The 20,211-nt window shown below is 44.6% G+C and overlaps 1 protein-coding gene and 1 pseudogene across 7 annotated transcripts in view; one reads left to right on the top strand and one right to left on the bottom strand.

Moving 5' to 3' along the window:
* Nucleotides 1-20,211, bottom strand: part of DHRS7B (dehydrogenase/reductase 7B) — a 41,172-nt gene that overhangs the window by 13,547 nt on the left and 7,414 nt on the right. For 3 of the 6 annotated variants that reach the window (XM_080923391.1, XM_080923386.1, XM_080923389.1), the window contains exon 2: nt 3,762-3,940. In XM_080923391.1, the coding sequence (XP_080779517.1) occupies nt 3,762-3,933 (172 nt within the window). In that variant the 5' untranslated portion in view covers nt 3,934-3,940. Of the gene's footprint in view, nt 1-3,761; nt 3,941-4,647; nt 4,937-5,474; nt 5,578-15,562; nt 15,590-20,211 lie in introns of those variants that run through there. The other 3 variants (XM_080923390.1, XM_080923387.1, XM_080923388.1) reach the window with 3 other exon arrangements.
* LOC308426235 (armadillo repeat-containing X-linked protein 5-like) lies at nt 11,440-12,812 on the top strand (annotated as a pseudogene). Its single transcript has one exon. The product of its transcript is annotated as an armadillo repeat-containing X-linked protein 5-like (transcript).

The raw sequence follows: 20,211 nt of genomic DNA, 5'->3' as shown, positions 1-20,211 counted from the left end.
AGAAACCTGCCCTGATAAGCAATCCACTTCCACAGGTGGTGCCAGCTCTCCTGTTGCTGTGGTCCCTGGGGCTGTGTTCCAGCTCCACCAGTGCTGCTCCACAGACCACTGATGCAACTGGCAGATATACATGCACAGTTCTTTGGAAAATCAGAGGCTGGGGGCCCTTCAGGATGCCTGGCCACAAAGGGTAGGAGCTAGAGGCAGGAGACGGTATATAAAGCACTTGAGAGGCCATGGAAGGTGATACTGGGCCGAAGGTCTTGCTGGCTGAGAAGTTCAGGCAGCAAAATTAAGTAGGGGAAACCAGGGAGTACCTCTTGCTCCTTATGTTCTGTGCCCAAACATATCATAGCTAACTCCTGGTGCCCCAACAGAGGGTAGCTGAGTGCTCCAGAGAATGGACTTGAGCTAGGTCTGTGGGCAGCTCTGGACTTCCTGTGCTTATGGGGTCTGTGGTAGTCACCGAAGTTACAGTTTCTCTCTTTCCCCTTCTTACTACAAGTACATAAAGCAGAGGGAATTGGGGCTGAATACCTAAAAGGAGGTAATTACTTCATAGGTAAAGCTCTATGAAACATTTTTAATACCTGTCTTTGATACTTTAATCTTTTTCTGATTTTTTTTTTTGTCGTTTTTGTTTGTTTGTTTTTAAACATGATCTCATGTGTCCTAGTATCCTAGTCTGGCTTTCAGACTCACCATGACGGTCCTTCTGCCACTGTCATCCAAGTGTTAGGATACAGACATGCATTACCTTGCCTGGCTAATACTTTAACATTTCCAAATTGCTCTTCAAAAGGATTCTACAAACTAACAAGCTGGAGTGAGTATAAAAGAGAACAAAAACAGGCCACTGAATGTATCTTCTGGGGACGCATGGGCCCCAGACTAGCCACAGGTCTCAGAACCAATCTTAGAGGCTCAGGTGGTATAGTGGCTTCTGAGGCCCCCAAGGCTCATAGATGGGACAGGCCTGCCTTGCAGAGCAGTTCAACCTCTGAAAGCATCACCAAAGGGTTGGCAAGAAATGTGGCTGTCATTTGCTTACCTGAGAAAGGGAAGGGTCAAAGGGCTATGCAATGTACCCTGTTGAATAACTTTTCTCTCACACAAGAGTCAGACAGAAGAGAGAAGAAATACAGTGACCTTCATGACCAAGGAGCTCTTGGGACAGAGAGGTACCTCTGTGCCCTGTGGCTGTTCCTTCAGCCTCCTGCACAGCATTCCCTAGCACATCGGGCCAGCACTTCTCACATGAGCTTTGGAAGGAGGTGCTAGGCAGACTGCACTATGCTTTCAGGGCCACTGTCATTTCTGAAGGAAGTTCAGCACTGCCATTCACTGGCTCATCCAAAAGGACAGAAACGCTTCTACCCATTCCTGGGAGATCTCCAAAGCAAGCAGCAAAGGTACTCAGCACACCTGAGGCTAGACCTGTTCAGCTGGCTTCCTACATCACTCTACAGGTCAAAAGCTTGGGCCCTGAAGGTTTCCTCACTCTGTTTTGTCCTGTCCTGACCAAAAGTGAGGAGTCATACTGGTGTATAGACAGCTTCTAGAAAATGATCTACATTCTATACGAGCTTCGTTTCCTAGAGATGCCTAAAAGGGAGGAAATTTTTTATTTAGATTTATTTATTTCATGTATGAGTACACTGTAGCTGTTTTCAGACACACCAGAAGAGGGCATCAGATCTCATTACAGATGATTGTGAGCCACCATGTGGTTGCTGAGAATTGAACTCAGGACCTCTGGAAGAGCAGCCAGTGCTCTTAACCACTGAGCCATCGATCCAACCCCCAAGGGAGGAAATTTTCAACAGGGATAAGAAGTGAAACAGGGTGAGCAGGTTCTACTCTCACTTCTTGAAAAAGCTGGTCTAGGGAGGCAGGGGGGCTGAGGGAAGAGGCCGGCCGCTACCTGGAGCAGCACACAGTCCCCAGCACTGCTGGCATACCTGGGCTACAAATCATGCTTCAGGATGGCAGAAGCTGGCATCCAGAACATTCTGGACATTTAGTCAGTGTTCTACAAGGACAAGGTCATCCAGCTTAAATGCATAAAACAGAAGACAGACTTTGAGATCCGTAACCCTGACATGGCAGGAAGGACCACGTGGATACTAGCAAATGCTAGTGGTCACCTGTATTAACCTGGCAGCATCATAGTGGGTGTCTATCTCTGGGGTGGCCACCTAAGGCTCTGTCCCACCTCCTGGATGGACTCCTGCTGCTAAGGCCTTAAGTGGGGCAGACTGTAAGCACACCCAGTGGAGCTCAGAAAAGCACATCGTACATTGTGCTCAGATGGGGCTTCCTCAACCACATTTTCTGTTTACTTCAGAGAGGCCTGATATTGGGCGAGCAAGTACAGCTAATAAAGACAATGTCCTGTGCACCCTCATGTCCCACACCCGCTATGTGCCATCCCAATGTAGCTAGCTGTCATTTTTTTAAGGACTTTAAGATGCATTCTCAAGCTAGGCAAGGTATGGTGACCAAGGCCTGTAATCTCAGCACCAGGACAGCAAAGGCCAGATGACTGTCACAAGTTCAAGCCAACCTGCTCTGCTCTATATAGCAGGTTCTTACCCAGCCAGGGCTTCACAGTAAGACCCTGTCTCAAAAAATATTAAAAATAAATAATAAACAAACTGTCCTGTTGCAGAGATCTGAGCAGCCTATTGACAGTAGCTGGGTAAGGTCAGAGGCTTGGCAGAGCTGGGCTTTAAAAAGTCCAAAGCACCAACTCTGAGGGTCTCTGTGAGCGTCACCCTCAGAGACCTGGCCTATCAGCACAGTGTTAGGGGACAAGGGAGCCCAAGAACTCTGCAGCGACCTTGGGACACTACAGGCCTGACTGTTCCTTCATGCTCCTGTCACATCCACCAGCTGCAGCAAATCCTGGATCTAGTCAGTGCCTCGGCTCTCAGCTGTGAGGGCACAGTGAGAGCGCTGGGAACTGTCCCTCCTTACCACAGCTGTTAGGAACACACTGCTGAGGTAGCACTACTCAGCAACTACTGAGGCAAGAGTTGCAGCCCAGGGCTCAAGCTTCCTCTCTGGAATGATCCTGGAGCCACAGGGAGCCGCTATGCTGTGCAGGGCAAAGACTGAAGACGGAGGGCAGGATGCTCGACATGGGACATGGCGGGTCTGAGGTAAGCCTCCGCCTGGGCTGTGGGAGTCAGTGACAGAGCTCCTGCAAAGGAAAGGTCTCGGACTGCAGTGAGCACACTTTCCCTGAGCCTCGGAGGTATCCCTGAAGGGCAATGGCACTGGCTGGAAGGCCTGGGTGAGGGAAGCAGGGCCCTCGTGGATCTGACCTCTGATCATGAAAGCCCCCAAACCAGTGTACCAACTAAACCCAAGGAAAAATCAAAACACCTTTTCACCTGCTTCTCCATACATGAAAATCCTTCTTTCAACAAGCAGCTTGTGGGCTGGAGCGCTGGCTCAGTGGTTAAGAGCACTGATTGCTCTTCCAGAGGTCCTGAGTTCAAATCCCAGCAACCACATGGTGGCTCACAACCATCTGTAATAGGTTCCAATGCCCTCTTCTGGTGTCTGAAGACAGCAACTATACTTACATACATAAAATAAATAAATCTTAAAAAAAAAAAAAAAAAAAAAAAAAGCCCACAAAAGAGCCAAGCAGCTGAGCTGAGGAAAACCACTGCTTTCCAGCAGCCTCTTCACTTGCTTTCATCACCCACACAGACTTTTTCATTGCTCACATCACAGACCCCATGACTTACCTTTGCCCAGCCCCGACGTGGCACCTGTAACTACCACCACAGCGTTCCTCAGATAAGCCTTTGAGCGGGTCCATTGTAGCAGTCGGAAGAGGCTGAAAATCCCCAGGCAGCCAAACAGCAGGGGTAGGATGGTCGTCTGGGTGACCAAGTCCATGACTCTCTCCTTCAGCATACCCTTCCTAGAAGAACCAAACCAGTCACTAGGGACAACATAGGAGAACTGGGGATTAGCCAACGCTCCCTCTCTAAGTTAGCAGATTCCACGCTTGCTTTTCCATACAATGAATTAGGGCCGGGATCTCAACCCAGGTAAGTTGAAGACTTGCGGAAATTTTCTTCTCACTACAATTCCAGATCCTTATACAGAGCAACTCTCAGGTCAGAACAACCCTTTCTTGTCTAAATGGCCCAGGAGCTGATCACTTCCCAGACAAAAGGAAGGGGGGTGGGTAGGGCCCCTACTCAGGGAAGAATATCATTTATAAGGTATGCATTTTTTCATCCAAGTGCTTATTAGCTTCTGGTTCAGAGTGTGGTCAAGTCACAGACCAGGAAGGCAAGAGTGACAGTATATAAAGGAGTCAGATTTCAGCACTTAGGAGGTAGAGGCAGTGGGACCTCTGAAAGACTGAGGTCAGCCTGGTCTAATAGTGAGATCCTGTCTCAAAAACAAAAGACCCAACCCAACAACAGTATGGGGTGGGGGACTGACTTTGCTTACATTTTTCAGATATCAATTGGTAGGAAAAGGGGACAGAGTCTTCCCAGGGCTATCGGACAATAGTAGGAAGCAGGATAGAAACAGGGAAGGCTCCCTAGACAGGAAGTGCAGAGTACAGATGTGCTACCTACTCACGTAACATGTACATGAGTCATTGCCACTTACCTGCCAATGAGAGACCTAGGGCCTGAACGTGCGCTGATGAGCTGGAAAAACCGGCATAAGGGAATGGCAGAGCCGAGGGGCTCACGGCTAAGGCTGTCTGCTTGTGTTTTCACACACTAGGAGATCAGTAAACTCTAGACCCACGATGAGAGCGCCTGGGCAACCCCTTAAGTGTTCCTCAGGCCAGGCTGCCAGAGTAACCACCTGCTCTCTTTCTCTTCCACCCAAAGGTGTTGTGGCAATGGCTTCAAGAATACTAACTTAGTCGCCCATGAATATTACTCCTTTCAATTACTTTGGTCAAAGTTCATTACTGTAAGTCAGAGATGGAATCTGTTCCCAAGACTACCTTATTGTCTAAAGCAGTTTTAAAACTCAAATCATCGGTAAGAACAGGCAGTTGTAATGTCGTCAGAAACTATGCGCAGAAATTAGACATCGAAATCTGAAAATCACAAGGCAGGTCCCAAGAACTCTCCAGGGCATAGGGAGAAATTGGTCCAGGTCTGTAAAAAGGAAATCATGCAATACTGAACCACACTATGAGCAATCTGGGCCAAAGGGCAGACAGGGTTCCAAATGCAAGACTAAGATTTATCTGAAGAAATTTGAAAACTCCTATCTATTTTCCAAAAGTCTGAGCAGGGCCAGTTACAATGACACACAGTTGTAACGCTAGCACTCAGGGCAAAAGCAGAAGGAATGGCCAGTAAATACCAGACCAGACAGTCAGAGAACAGAAAGTGGGGAGGGAGGGGGGACACCAAGACCACCAGCCCATTCTTCAGCCCCAGCTCTGGTTAACCATTAGCAACTAGAGAGCCCACCTGCTCTGCACCATCTGAAGTGAGAGAAACCACCTGCTCTTCGCTCCCAGCTCCTAGCCACCTTTGCCGCTTGGTCCACAGAGACTTTGGCCTGAACCCCAAGTCCTCTACTAGCAGTGTGTGGCCTCACACCCAGTCTCCTCCCAGCTTTGTTTATAAAATGCAGCAGGTCCATGTAGCCAACCAGCACAGCCCTTACTGTTGCTGTTGCTCTCTTTCCCTAGGACACTGTTATCTTTCTCTCTGTAGCCTAGCGTCCTGGCTTCCTGCCCTCCAGACTCCAGTCAAAAGGTGCTCTGTTATTCGGCCTAATATCTTTAACCCTCTATTTAGTCTCCCTTTCACAAAACGCCTACAGCTCAGCTCTGCCTCTTTTCTTTCTACCATTCCTTCTGTGTATCCCCCTGCCTCCACATGGCAGCCTGTTACCGATCACAAACCTCCCTGTGACAATAACCAGTACACTAGTACACATAACACTGCTGGTGTCCCTTTACTCTCTAAAGCATTCAATACTTAAGGAAGGAATGACTCTTGTATTGGCAACTGGCACTCCATTTTTATGGTGGGTTTACTGTGGACCACCACAGGCCAACCTGCAGTGGAAGTCTGGGGATAAAGCCCGGTGCCCTCACGAGTATAAAAGAAAAGCATCACCTCACCCTACAACAGTCTGTCCTGAACACTGCAAACACCCCCATTAAAGTAAAATGGCAAGCTGAAATAAAAACTGCACATAAAGAGTAGAGACTGCCTGAGAAAAAGTATATTGCATGCAACAAAGCCAGAAGGGCAAAGCCATCTGTGGGGACTTGAATGAAAACAGCCCCCATAGGCTCACATCTTTGAATAGTTGGTCACCACTATTTGAAAGGATTAGGAAATTCAGCCACTGAGGGTGGACTCTGAGGTCTCAAAAAGCCCAGAGTCTCTCTCTTCCTGCTCCTGCAGATGCAGAAGTAGAACTCTGAGCGGCTTCTCCAGCCTGCAAGCCGCTATGCCTCCCACCATGATGTTACAGGATCAAGCCTCCGAACTGTAAGCAAACCCCGATTAAGTGCTTTCTTTCACACGAGTTGGTGTGGTGGGGTCTCTTCACAGCAATGGAGGAGAACAACTAAGAAGGAAGGAGTGGACTATTTCTGGGACAGGCCTGACCATGCTGCTCCTTGGTGGAATGTGGCGCCTGAGTTAAGGAAGCAGTTGAATACTTTTGTTAGGTGGGCACAAGAGCCTTGCAAGTAGCGGAAGCATGGAAGACAATGGTCCTGAGAGCAATGTAGGCTTCAGAGGAGGAGACTATTGTTAAGAGGCCTACAGATCTGTCCTTGTGACACTTTGGCAAATGACATAACAGCTCCACCCCTTGTCCAAAAAACTCTGGCTGAAGTAGAACTAAAGAGTTTTGGATTAATGGCATTGGCGGAGGAGATTCAAGACAGTCTGGTATTGGCTGTGTCGCGTGATTATCCGTGGTCACTCTTAGGCAAATCTACAGTGAAAAGGAGCAAGCTGAGCAAGGAAAAGTAAAAAGTGTGCACTTTGAGGAGAAAAGGAGCAGCAGGAAGTGTAATGGAGCAAAGTAAAGATGAAGAGCTTAAAGAAAAGCCTGACGCTAAGGTGGTGAAGTGACCTCAGGACAAGATCCCACCCAGCTAAGCTCCTAACTGAGGAAAAGGAATTACAGCCATTTTTTTATGTATGTGAGTACTCTGCCACTGTCTGCAGACACACCAGAAGAGAGCATCAGATCCCATTACAGATGGTTGTGAGCCACCATGTGGCTGCTGGGAACTGAACTCAGGACCTGTGGAAGACCAGTCGGTACTCTTAGCCACTGAGCCATCTCTCTAGGCCTGAAGCTTTGTCTTAAACACTGTTTAGACTGTGATAGACTATGAAAACTTCTCAAGTTGGACTAAATGTATTTTGCATTATGGTATATGGCTACAGGCTACAGGAAGTAGAACATGATGGTTTGAAATGCCTGTCACAGGCTCACAAATCGAATACTTGGTTACCACAGAGTGGTACTATTTGAATGGATTAGGAGGCGTGGCCCTGTTGGAGGAAGTTTATCACTGGGGGTGACTCTGAGATTTCAAAAAGCCCATTCCAGGCCCAGAGTCTTTCTCTTGCTGCTGCCTGATCTGGATGTAGGAGTCTGAGCTACTTCCTTAGCCACAAGTCTGCCTGCACACCACCATACTGCTCCCCCTGCCATGGAAACAATGAACTAAACCTCTAACACTGTAAGCAAGCCCCAGTTAAATACTTTCTTCTATAAGACTTGCTGTGGTCGCGGTGTCTCTTCACAGCAATAAAACACTGACTAAAACATTATCTGAGGTCCTTGACATGAGACACGGAGCTACAGAATTTGCAGTTTGTCCTGCTAGATTTCCATCCTGCTTTGACCTAGGGTTTCCTCACTGTGCTCCATTCCTCTCTTTTGGATTGGTAACATATTTTCTGTGACATTGTAGGTTGGGTATATGTAATTTGTCTTTTGATTTTAGGAGTTATGATTAAGATATTGCTTTGAGTCTCAGAAGAGACTGGCTATCCTAGAACTAGCACTGCAGACCAGGCTGGCCTTGAACTTAAAGACTCACTTCCTTCACCCCAAGCTCTAGAATTAAAGGCATGCAGCACTGCCATCACCACCAAGCTTTTTTGTTGTTGTTTATGTGCCCTAGGCATGAAACAGCTTTGGCCACCAAGCCAGGCATCGAGCTAGGATGAACAAAGGACTGCCCTCTGCTCTGCCCCTGATTGATATAAGAACAACACCAAGGTGTCTTTTTGCCCATTGCCAGGGGTTGAAACTCTTAACTTTTAAACAGTATTGAGACAGTGAAAGACTATGAGGACCTTTGCAGTTGCACTAAATGCATTTTATATTAAGATACAGCTCCAAACCTATGGGGCCAGGGAGCAGAATGTTACAGGTTCAATGAGAATGGCCTGTATTGGTTCATTCATTTGAACGCTTGGTCCCCAGCTGGTATAACTGTTGGGGAAGGATTGGGAGGAGTGGACTTATTGGAGGAGATATGTCACTGGAGGTGGGCTTTGAGGTTTCAAAGCTGAAACTATTCCCAGTTAGCAATCTCTGCTTTTTGTGTGTGGATCAGATGTAAGCTCTCAGCAACTACTCCTGCCTGCCTTCCTGCTGCCAAGCTCCCACCACTATCATGGTGTCATGGACTCACCCTCTGAAACTGTGGGCCCCCAATAAACTCTTGTATAAGTTGTTCATGGTGTCTTAGCAATAGAAAAGTAACTAAGACACCACACTAATATATCCAGCAAACTTCAACTATCATAAATGAAGGCGTAAAAACTTTCCATGACAAAAGCTAATGAGACTGAAGACCACCAAGCCAGTTGTACAGACAATATTGAATGAGAAAGACAAGAATATTCAAGAGGCTACAGAGAAGAAATCAACAAGGCTAAGACAGTTGTTAAACAGAACTAAGAAAACATCAAAAACAAGCAAACAACAAAATGACAGGATGCAAAGATACACCTTTCAAGAACAACTGAATGTTAACTGTCAATTCTCTTATAAAGATGCAGACCAGCATATTGGATTAGAAAAACAAAATCTGGTGCTGGAGAGATGGCTCAATGGTTAAGAGTATTGACTGTTCTTCCAGGGGTCCTAAGTTCAATTCCCAGCAACCACATGGTGGCTCACAACCATCTGTAATAAGATCTGATGCCCTCTTCTGTTGTGTCTGAAGAGAGCAACATTGTAGTCACATACATTATTTACATGAATCTTAAAAAAAAAAAAAATAGAATAAGAAAACAAAACCCTTCCTCTTGTTGCCCCTAAGAAACATACTGCATCATCAAGAACAGACAGTATCCTAGAGTGGAAGATAGAACTCTAGTTTTTTCTTATTGCTATAATAAGCACCATGCCCATATGAAACTTGGGGAAAGAAAGGATTTTTCAGTTTACATTTACAGACAATAGTCTAAGGGAAGTCAGAGCAGGAACCTGGAGTAGATACCAGGCAGGAAGGGTGCTTACTGGATCCCTCTGAGTCTCTCTTGGGTACATGTTCAGCTAGCTTTCTTATGCAGCCCAGACCTGCCTGGTGACACCCACAGTGATGGTGCCTCCTCCACATCAATTGGCAGTCATGACAATTCCCTACAGTCATGCCCACAGGCCGTTCTGACCAAAGCAATTCTTCAGTTGTGATGCTCCCTCCTAGATGACAGGGGATGTCAAGTTGACACCTGAAGCCATAACTCGAACAGATAGGAAAGATCTTCCAAAGAAATGCAACCAAAACCACGCAGATGCCACTATTCTAATATCTGATAAAGAGACTACAAATCATATCCTGTCAGGAGAGGTAAAAACAGCCACTTCACACTGCTCAAGGGAGCAATATATTAAGAGAAAATCAGAGTTCTAAATATATAAACCGACTGATTAATCCCAACACAATAACAGTTGGTGACTTGAAAACCTCCACTCTCATCATTAGACAGATTAACCTGACAAAACATAAACAGTGGAACTATATAATTAAGTGGCACCATAAATCAAATGAACCCAACAGACATCTACAGGACATTTTACCCAATACACAATTTTTCTAAGTAGTTCATAGACATGTCTCTAAAATATATCACTTATCTGAACACAAAGCAGTTCACAACAAATACCAGAAAACTGAAATAATTTCTTCCATTCTACCTGACTACACTGGGATAATCAAGCATGAGAGACGCTCAGCAGTTAAGAGCATTTACTGCTCTTGCAGAAGACCAGACTCAGTTCTCATAATAACTCTATTTCCAGGGGATCTTATATTCTCTTCTGACTCCCACAGGCTCCTGAATGCATGTGGAACACACAAAATAAATATTTTTAAAAAGACTATAAATCAGGAGCAAGAGAAATTACAGAAAGCATACAAACTTGTGGAGATTAAACAAAGCAGTATTCTTGGGAGGCAGAGGCAGGCAGAACTCAGTGAGTTTCAGGCTTGCCTGGGCTTCACAGAGTTCCAAGCCAGCAGGGCTACACAGGGAAACCACACCTACAAAAATAAACCAAAATGGAAAAAAACAAAAACAAAAAACTACTCTTGAAAGATGAGTCAATGAAGAAAGTAAGAAGGAAATCAGAAAAGTCTCAGAATTGAACAAAAATCAGGACATAGCCTCTTCTGGTCTTTACAAGCACCTGCACACACACAGTAAGCATGTACACACTCACACACACATGCACACGCACATACTTACACACTGTGATTGTTTACATTCACTTGGCCCAGGGAGTAGCACTACTGGGTGTGGCCTTGTTGGAGGAAGTGTGTCACTGTGGGGCTGGGCTTGGAGACACTCCTCCTAGCTGCCTGAGGATGTTCCTGGCTTCCTTCAGATGAAGGACCGGAGAGAGGAGTGGGTACTGAAAAGTGATCCTAATTTATTAATCATGGCCCTTCATCTTGTCCTACGTCCCAAGCACCCGGCAAGCCCCAACATGCAGTCACCACCATTGCTGGTGCTCCCTGTGCCTGGCTGCTGACTGAGTTTGCCTGTCTCCTTTATGGCAAGTCACCATAACACAAATAAGAGAGCAGCCTTGGACTCAAACTGAACAGGTCTGCCAGACCTGCTGCAGGGCTTGTCGCCAATAGAAGCAAAGAAAGGAGAAAATTCCTTAGCATGAGCACAGGTCCAACCTCAGTGACAGATTTGATGGCCTTGGAGTGGCTGAAGACCACCACCCTCCACAGGCCTGCGCCCAAGCACAACTATCCTTTATCTTGAGTGAGCTTCCTCAGCATGCTGTCTATATGACTGGCAGACATAGTAGTTGGAAAGGGAGCTGAATGACTACTGGACTTTATACGAAAACACCTACTTGGGGCAGACTTTTGGATGAGGCCGAGAGAGGGGCATAGTTAGCTTTGCTTTATCTTGAACCATGATTGGCTCTAAATCTAAAAGGAAAGCTAGAGAAGAGTCGGGGCTTCCTCAAAATCTAGAACCAATAGCCCTGCCAATGCTAAAGGAAAAGCCAAGAGTGAGACCAATACAGTGGTTAAGGCAGGAGAAAAGAAAAATGGGGGAACCAGGCTGAGGCCAGGGGTGATGCAGTGAACCGGACACAGCCAGCGGTTTCCACTGAGCCCAAGTCTGTGACCTGGACAGTAAGAGAGAGAGAGAGAGAGAGAGAGAGAGAGAGAGAGACTAATATTAGAGTCATGGCTCAAGCTAAGACAGAACTCCTGGCAGAGCCTGGTTTAGTGCCTCACACCAAGTCAGATGCTTTGCCTACATCTGTGGTCATTACTGTAACCAAGACTGAAGTCATGGCTGACACTGGAATTGAGGCATCTGTCAAGGGCTCTGCCAAGGCTAATGCTAAGCGAAGTATTAAGCACAAATCTGAGATAAAGAAAGAGGCCTGCGTCAGATCCAGGGCTGGGGACAAAGCTAGTATTGTTATCAACACCACTGATGAGGATGAAGACTATGTGTGCTCCTGGTTCTGGCCTAAAGAAGAAACTCCTCCTCAAGTTTATCAGCCCCCACCAAAGGCTGAGGAAGAACCCGAACCCCCAGATACATTTGACTTTACTTTAAGAAAGAAAGCGGCGGCATGGTTATGGGGCAGGTTTATTGTGCTAGTCTCAATTGAGGAACCCCAGCCATCTTTACCTCCAGAAGGGAACTGGACTCTGGTTTCGACCTTAATTGAAACTCCTCTGGGTATTCGACATCTGACCAAGATTCCACCTTGTGGTAGACCTTACTTCCAGACTTTAGCTGATTTAAAAAACCAAATCTGGGAAAAAGAAAAGTATGGACCCAATCCAAAGACCTGCCACTGTAGATGGCATACCTTTAGGTTAGAGCCAGTTGAATTGAGTTTGATAAACGTGCTGCCCAGCTTAAGTTAACTAGGGAGATAGCTACAGTGATAATGGGCGGATATCAGTCCTGCTTACCATTCACTCAAGATATAGTTCATGACCTTGGTATTACTGTTAGAACATTTTGTCAGTAATCCAAATGCTAAAAAAAATACCCTAGAAATTTAAATATGAATGCCTGATGCCCTTGAAGAAGTGAAAGAGACTGAAGCACGTGTAAAAAAAAGTTTGTAGGGACATCCTCTCTTGTCCTTTGAACTGCTCTGTGCAAGTGCAAGAACTAAAACTGTTAGTGAACTTGAGTGTGAAATTGATTACCATCGTGGTTATCTATTATGTCAGGGAGGCAAGAGAGTTTGACCACAAACTCCAAGACTTAACAGACCACAGCGACCCTGATATGAGAAATAAAGTTATCTGATTAATACTCAAACTCTAAATAACTGTATATTCTCACAAAGCCTTGAACATTTTTGTCTTTCCAGCATAAGTCAAATGCTTATTGTAACTATAAATTTGATACTTATGCTCTCTGTGTTGAGGGAGGCCACTTTATGGATGCTAGTCATCCTGAGAGACTGAATATTTGCTGGTTTTTATTGTGCTATATAAATTAAGGTATTTTTGGTATTTCTGTAATGCAACCCAGTACTGAACTGATTCGTTCTAAATAAGCTATATTTCTGTGCATTATATTGATATAAGTGTATTTTCATATTCCATTTATGTGTTTTTAATAAAGTTGCATGCTAAACAATAATAAAAAAAAAGAAAATGTAGAACTCTCAGCTCCTCCTACACCATGCCTGCCCAGATGCTGCCATGCTCCCACCTTGTTAATGATGACTGACCCTCTGAACCTGTAAGCTAGCCCCAATTAAATGTTGTCATTTATAAGAGTTGCCTTGAGGGGTTGGAGAGATGGCTCAGTGGTTAAGAACACCGACTGCTCTTCCAAAGGTCCTGAGTTCAAATCCCAGCAACCACATGGTGGCTCACAACCATCTGTAATGGGATCCGATGCCCTCTTCTGGTGTGTCTGAAGACAGCTACAGTGTACTTATATACATAAAATAAGTAAATAAAATATTTAAAAAAAAAAAAAGAGTTGCCTTGAGCATGGTGTCTGTTCACAGTGGTAAAACCCTAACTAATACACACACACACACACACACACACACACACATACACACACACACACACACTCACCTTCTGAAACTGTGGGCCCACAATAAACTCTTGTATAAGTTGTTCATGGTGTCTTAGCAATAGAAAAGTAACTAAGACACCACACTAATATATCCAGCAAACTTCAACTATCATAAATGAAGGCGTAACAACTTTCCATGACAAAAGCTAAAGTATTCAGCACAGACTTCAACAGAGCTTCAAAGGACTAACATCAACACTTCTCAAATCATCCCACAAAACAGAAAAGGAAGAAACCCTTTAACAAAGCCTGTATTATCACATGACCAAACAAAACTATAGACCAATTTTTCTGATACGTGAACACAAAAAATTAGTAAAATCCTGCAAATAAACTTTAGTAAGGTAAAGGTACCCACTCTCCCCTGTCCTATCCAGTAGAGGGTTTGAAGCCTTACCTAGGGTGATAAGAAAGAACTAAAAGGGACACAAACAGCAGAGGAGAAGGCCAAAGTGTCCCTGTTTATAGGCGGCAAGATTCTACACGAGAGCCCCCGACAACTCTGAGAGCCAATAGCACTTTCAACAAAGCTTCAGGTCACAAAACCAACAAAAGTTAGTGATTTTCCAATATATTGTTGGTAAACATACCGACAGGAAAATAATCCCATTTACACAGGACACACACACACACAGAGACAGACAGACAGATAGACAGACAGACACCAAGACTGACCGACCTTGGAGGCATTGGGAGAACAGCCAGAGGAGCTGGAGAAGTGACTCACTGGGCGAGTACTACTCTTGTAGAGGATCCAGGGTAAGTTCCCAAAACCCAGATGGTGGTCCACAATCACCTGTAACTCTTCCTCCAGAGGATTTAAAGCCCCCTTCTGACCTCCATGGGCACCAACGTGCATGTGTATGCATGAAGGCAAACATTTATATACATAAAATACAAACAACTAAATCTAAAAAGAAAAAAGTAAAAAAAAAAAAAAAAAGACTCTAAAGAATCCTGTTTTTGTAAGTACCTTTTTTACTTATTTATTTATTTTAAATACTTGGTTAGGCATGGTAGTGCACATTTATTTTTTTAAAAGATCTATTTATTTATTACATATAAGTACACTATAGCTGTCTTCAGACACACCAGAAGAGGGCATCAGATTCCATTACAGATGGTTGTGAGCCACCATGTGGTTGCTGGGATTTGAACTTAGGACCTTTGGAAGAGCGGTCAGTGCTCTTAACCACTGAGCCATCTCTCCAGCCCTGAATCTTGGTTTTTAAATTAAAAAGAAGAAGAAGGAGAAGATGAAGAAGAGAAGAAGGAGGAGGAGGAAGAGCTGGAGGAGAATGAGAAGGAGGAGGAGGAGGAGGAAGAAGAAGAAGAAGAAGAAAGAACAGGTGGAGCTATCCCAGCACCCGATTTCAAGTTCCACCACAAAGCTGTAGTAATATAAACAGCATGGTACGGCCACAGAGACAAATTCACAAATTAATGGAATAAAATAGAGGGCCTATGTGTAAGTCTATGCAACTACTGCCACCTGAATTTTAACAAAGCTAAAAGAAAGCATCTTCAACAGCTGGTGCCAGGAAAACAATATGTCTCCATTTAGACAAATGAACTCGGTCTTTGTCTCTTACATTGCACAAAACTCAATTCCAAATGACCAAAGACCTCAGGTTGAAGTTGAGTACACACTTACAGATACAGGTATATAAGGATTCTCTGACTAGGAGTCTAGGCACACAGGCAATAAGAGCAACAATCAGCACATGAGACCTAGTAAAATTAAAAACCCTCTGGCTTACAAGGGAAATTGTTACCTGTGTGACACACAGTTACAAGGTGGGAGACAATCTTTGCCAACGATCCATCTGAACTAACCATGACCCCAGGACCTGCTGTTACAGACAGCTGTGAGCAGTTAATGAAGGTGCCTTAGCCCTCTCTCCAGCCCTACCTCATCCACAAAGAATAATCTTTTTTAAAAGGAATAAAGACACACTTACTCTTTTCTAGTTCATGTCCAAGGCTACCAAGACAATCTCTTGTCTCTATGCCAGTGTCAGAGTGCCTAAAACTCAGGGGCCAGAGAACATCTTCAGGCCAGCAGGTCCTTGCTGGAACAAGACACGGGGTGCTGTATTTGAGGCTGAGGGCACCACATCTGTAGGAATGTAGACTGGTATCAGTAAAGGAGATGGGAAGCAAAGCTAGAGGACACTTCACGTCAGTCCTAGGAAGAGCAAGCACACTGAAACATCTCTGCTCTCCGGTAAGCACACATCTCCAGCAACCCTGCAAACAGGGTCTGAGAGGGCATTCAGTGCCAGCCCCTGCAATGCAGCTACTGGGAGGCAGCCATCAAGGAGCACAGTGATCACAAGGCAGGGCCGTGAGGCATAGGACCATAATTATGTTTGCCTTTAACCCAAGGCAGACGGCGACTCTACACACTCTGACATTTCCCTCCAAACTTCAACATTCCCTCTAAGGAAGGGGAGGCTCATGAGCATTGGATGGTAAAGAGAGTATACAGGAGAACACACTCTCCAAGGCGTCCATGAAGCTGTATAAAGACAATTGCTGGGCGTGGAGACTCTGACAACCACACTATGGAAAGAAAGATGTTCAGCTGCTTGCTTAGAGTTCCAGGGCTGTCGCTGAAGAAACAGTCATCTTTGTCATGAAAGGCCCACTGGGTGTGGGCTCGTCAAGAACCAGACTTGGAAACATAGGACCCAGAGCCACTGTTGCTTTGTGACCTGGCTGTGAGTGACCCTCTGAAAGAGTGACACAGATGCAACAAAACAGACACGTGCCACTTTAATTAGGTCCGGGATCCAGAGAGGAACCAGAACCCAGCACAAACATCAGATTCAGAAGTGGAGACAAAATAAAGCAACTTTGGTTGTCCATCCCAGACAGAGCTGCTGCAATAGACAGTCACTCGCTACTCATCCAGGACTACTGTGTGCTGCCTGGGCAGACACTGGGTCAGAACTAAACAAGTAACTGTCCTCAGAGAAATGACAAAAGAGTGGGACAGATGGATAGAGATAAATAACAGGCATTATTTATACACATAACACACCAAGCAGCTAAGAACAAAAGTAAAGCCAACAGCAACAGGAAGTGGTATTTGTTTAAAAACCCTAAAGAAGTGTTTATAATTCCATAGTTCTGAGACAGATGAGACTGCAAAGGCTGCCTGTTAGAACTTCAGTCATGTGGAGGCTGAAATGCTGCCAGTCCAGAGCCCAGATTATCTTGGGCCACTTACCCCACGTCTCCTATGTGACCAGCACTTTTGTGAACATGAGATGCATGCGTGGGAATGTATGAACGCCAGCTTCCACCGACTGTGAACGCTTCCAAAAGCATCTGTGGCTTGGAGTTAAGATTCCCCCACTTTTATGGAACACAAGAACCAGATATCTCCCCCAATGTACTTGCAAAGCAGCTGAAATTATGGTTTCCTTTAATGATACTGTAAAACCTCATGAAGCTATTACCACATATTTAGATTATATTTGGCTCCAGAATAAACCCCTCTTATTCCCACTATGTTTCCTACATTACAACTGAAAGATAAAAATTGGATTTGATACTTTTTCTAGTTATGTTCTGTCCATTCAAAACATCAGGCTCTTCATATTTCTTTTCCTTTTTCAATTAAGAACCAAAGGCCAGGGCCATCCTGAGAATTAACAAGACTATGGACGAGGACAGGAAGAAAGCCTGAGGCAGGAAGGAAAGACCAAGGAAATACAGGGTGTGGGGGGGGGAAGAGTCTTGCCAGCCAAGAACTAAGAAATCCAGCACAATTAACATTCCCTATGAAGATGACAACATTCCTTCCCATACAGATTCTGAAAATGTTAAAATAACAATGAGCTACCCACTAAATATGGCTTTACTCCTCTACTGCATATTTTCTGGGAATCTTACAATCAAGACTATAACTTTTATTTATTCAAACTCCTCATGCAGCCTTGGTAGTCTAGGGTATTACCTATTTAATGCACCTCAGGGCCCTTTTTGAGGATGTAACTTCAAAACCGAGTGCCACACAACCCCACTTCCAGATTAAGTACATCAATGTTAGACAGCCAATCTTCAGAACTTTTTTTTTTTTAGATTTATTTATTTTATTCATATGAATACATTGAGTGTCTTCAGACACACCAGAAGAGGGCATCAAATCCCATTACAGATGGTTGTGAGACACCATGTGGTTGCTGGGAGTTGAACTCAGGACCTCTGGAAGAGCAGTCAGTGCTCTTGACCACTGAGCCATCCCTCCAGCCCCAATCTTCAGAACTTTCATCTTGTAACTGAAACACTACACACACTAGATTGAAATTCCCCATCGATAAACTATTTCTGATGTTGGAATTAGAAGGTACTTCTATGAATGGAATCATAAAACAGGTGTCCTTTGGTGGCTGGCTTAGTTCACTCAGTATAACACGGTTCATTCGTAGGCAAGGTCTCACTGTGTATCCCTGACTGGCCTGAACTCACTATGCAGATAGACCAGGCTAGCCTCAAACTCAGATCTGCCTGCCTCTACTACTCATGTGTGTCACTATGCCCAACAGGTTTTCCTTTTTAAATTATCACTTTGTACTGTATACCACACTTTCTTTCTTTCAATTTTGGTTTTTGGAGACAGGGTTTCTTTGTGTAGCCCCCTTGTCCTAGATCTTGCTCTGTAGACCAGGCTGACTTCAAAGTCACAGAGATCCACCTGCTTCTGAGTGCTGGCATGCACTAACACACTTTCCTTCTTTCTCCTTTTTTTAGTTTTGACAATCCCATGCATATAAGCAATATACTGTGTTTGTATTTGCCCTACTGCCACTGCCACCAACATTTTGTAGTTACCTTCCTTTTCTTTTCCTTCATTATCAGAGAGTGAGTGTGTGCACATGTGGGGTTAGGAGTTAAGCAAGCAGTGGTACATTTCCCACTCTGCTTCATAAACCTACTTGCTTATTTCTCTCTCAGGGCCCTTTCATGCTAATAAACTATTTGACAAACTGTAGAGTGTGTATTAAGGGAAAACTGTATTAGCTAAGAATTGACAGTTCCTCAAGAAGTAATGTTTCCATCACTGGGCAAAATAACTGAGCAACTACATTGAAAGCATCTACATCTGGTTTATGGTTTCAGAGGTTCCAGTCCACAGCAGGCTGGTATCCACATTTCTGGGCCTCAGATAAGGCAGGACCTCAGAGTGGAAGGACACAGTAGAATAGGGCTCTTCACCTTAGTGTCCTGAAAGGTGAGCCAGACAGAAGAAGCCAGGGCAAGGCGTAGCCCCAATACAGGCCCATCACATACCCCATTGCCCATACTGTACTATATCCCAATAATCTATTCAAATTGCAGACCCATCAATAATTAGTTTGTGATTGGTCTCTGGATTAGCCTTCACAGACATGCCCAAAAGTGTGCTTGCTTATACATCTTTGACAACCAAGATTAAACATTACAGTATCTTACACTAAAAGATTAAAAAAAAAAAAATGTATATTTAACCTTCTCAGTCCTTAGTCTCAGCCAAGAAGTATTTTCCCAAGAAAGCCTTCCCTGGATCCCTCCACTTCATGCCCCTACAACTGATCCCATTATACATTTCCCTAGAACTTTTCACTGTTCTATATAGCACATAGCACAATCATAATTAATACTTAATCTTTGTGATCTATTTACTATCTCCTAACAACTTAAGAACTCTTATCAATTTGATCCTTTTTGGTATCTCTGAACACCAAGCACACTGCTGGTTCACAGTAAAGAGGCAATAAATACCTGGTAAACAAAGTGAAATGAGGGTTCAGTCAAGGAGCACTTGCCTAGAATACACAAGTTCCTGGAAGGAAATGGAGGGGGAAGGGAAATGAAAACAGCAGCAGTCAGGCAGTGGCGGTGCTCACCTTCAATCCCAGCACTCAGGAGGCAGAGGCAGGCAGATCTCTTGAGTTTGAAGCCATCCTGGTCTACACAGTGAGTTCCAGGATAACCATAGCTACACAGGGAAACCCTGCTTCAAAAATAACAAGAAAGGAAAGAAGGAAGGACGGAAGGAAAAAAGAAAGAAAGGAATAAAGGGTAGCAACAGTATTCCAAATTAAGTCAGGACATCCTGGACAGAGTCTCAGCTCAATCTCAACTCAAAGCCCTTCATGTAGTTGTCTTAGGCTGGCCCCTTTTGTGGTAAAATGGCTAACAGCAACAGTAACAGCAACAACAACAGCAACAACTGGGACTGTCCTTACCACTGCACTGCAGTCAACATCACTCCTGTCAACCCTTAAATCATTACACCCAAGATGACTAGAGCTTAGGTTATGGTCCTTTACTGGGTACATCACGCCACAAACTTCCTTTCACAAACCCTTCCGTAACTATAGCTTTGAAACACATCTTTACAATATCTCTAGGTACAGCCATTTAGGCCAATGATAGACCACATACATGATGATGGCCTATAAGATTACATAGTCTTCTGTGCAAATCCACAGCCAGATGTTTATGTGATGACAGCATTGTACCCGATTGCTAAGCTGCACGTGGCTGCATGCTGTATTTGCTAAAGACTCTGAAAGAGACCAGCTTATAAAGGAGAGAATGATCATGTACTCAATAA

Source organism: Micromys minutus, assembly GCF_963924665.1.
Source record: "Micromys minutus genome assembly, chromosome: 10".
NCBI lineage: Eukaryota > Metazoa > Chordata > Mammalia > Rodentia > Muridae > Micromys > Micromys minutus.
The sequence above is the reverse complement of the archived record's forward strand: the minus strand, read 5'-3'. Positions and strand labels throughout refer to the sequence as shown.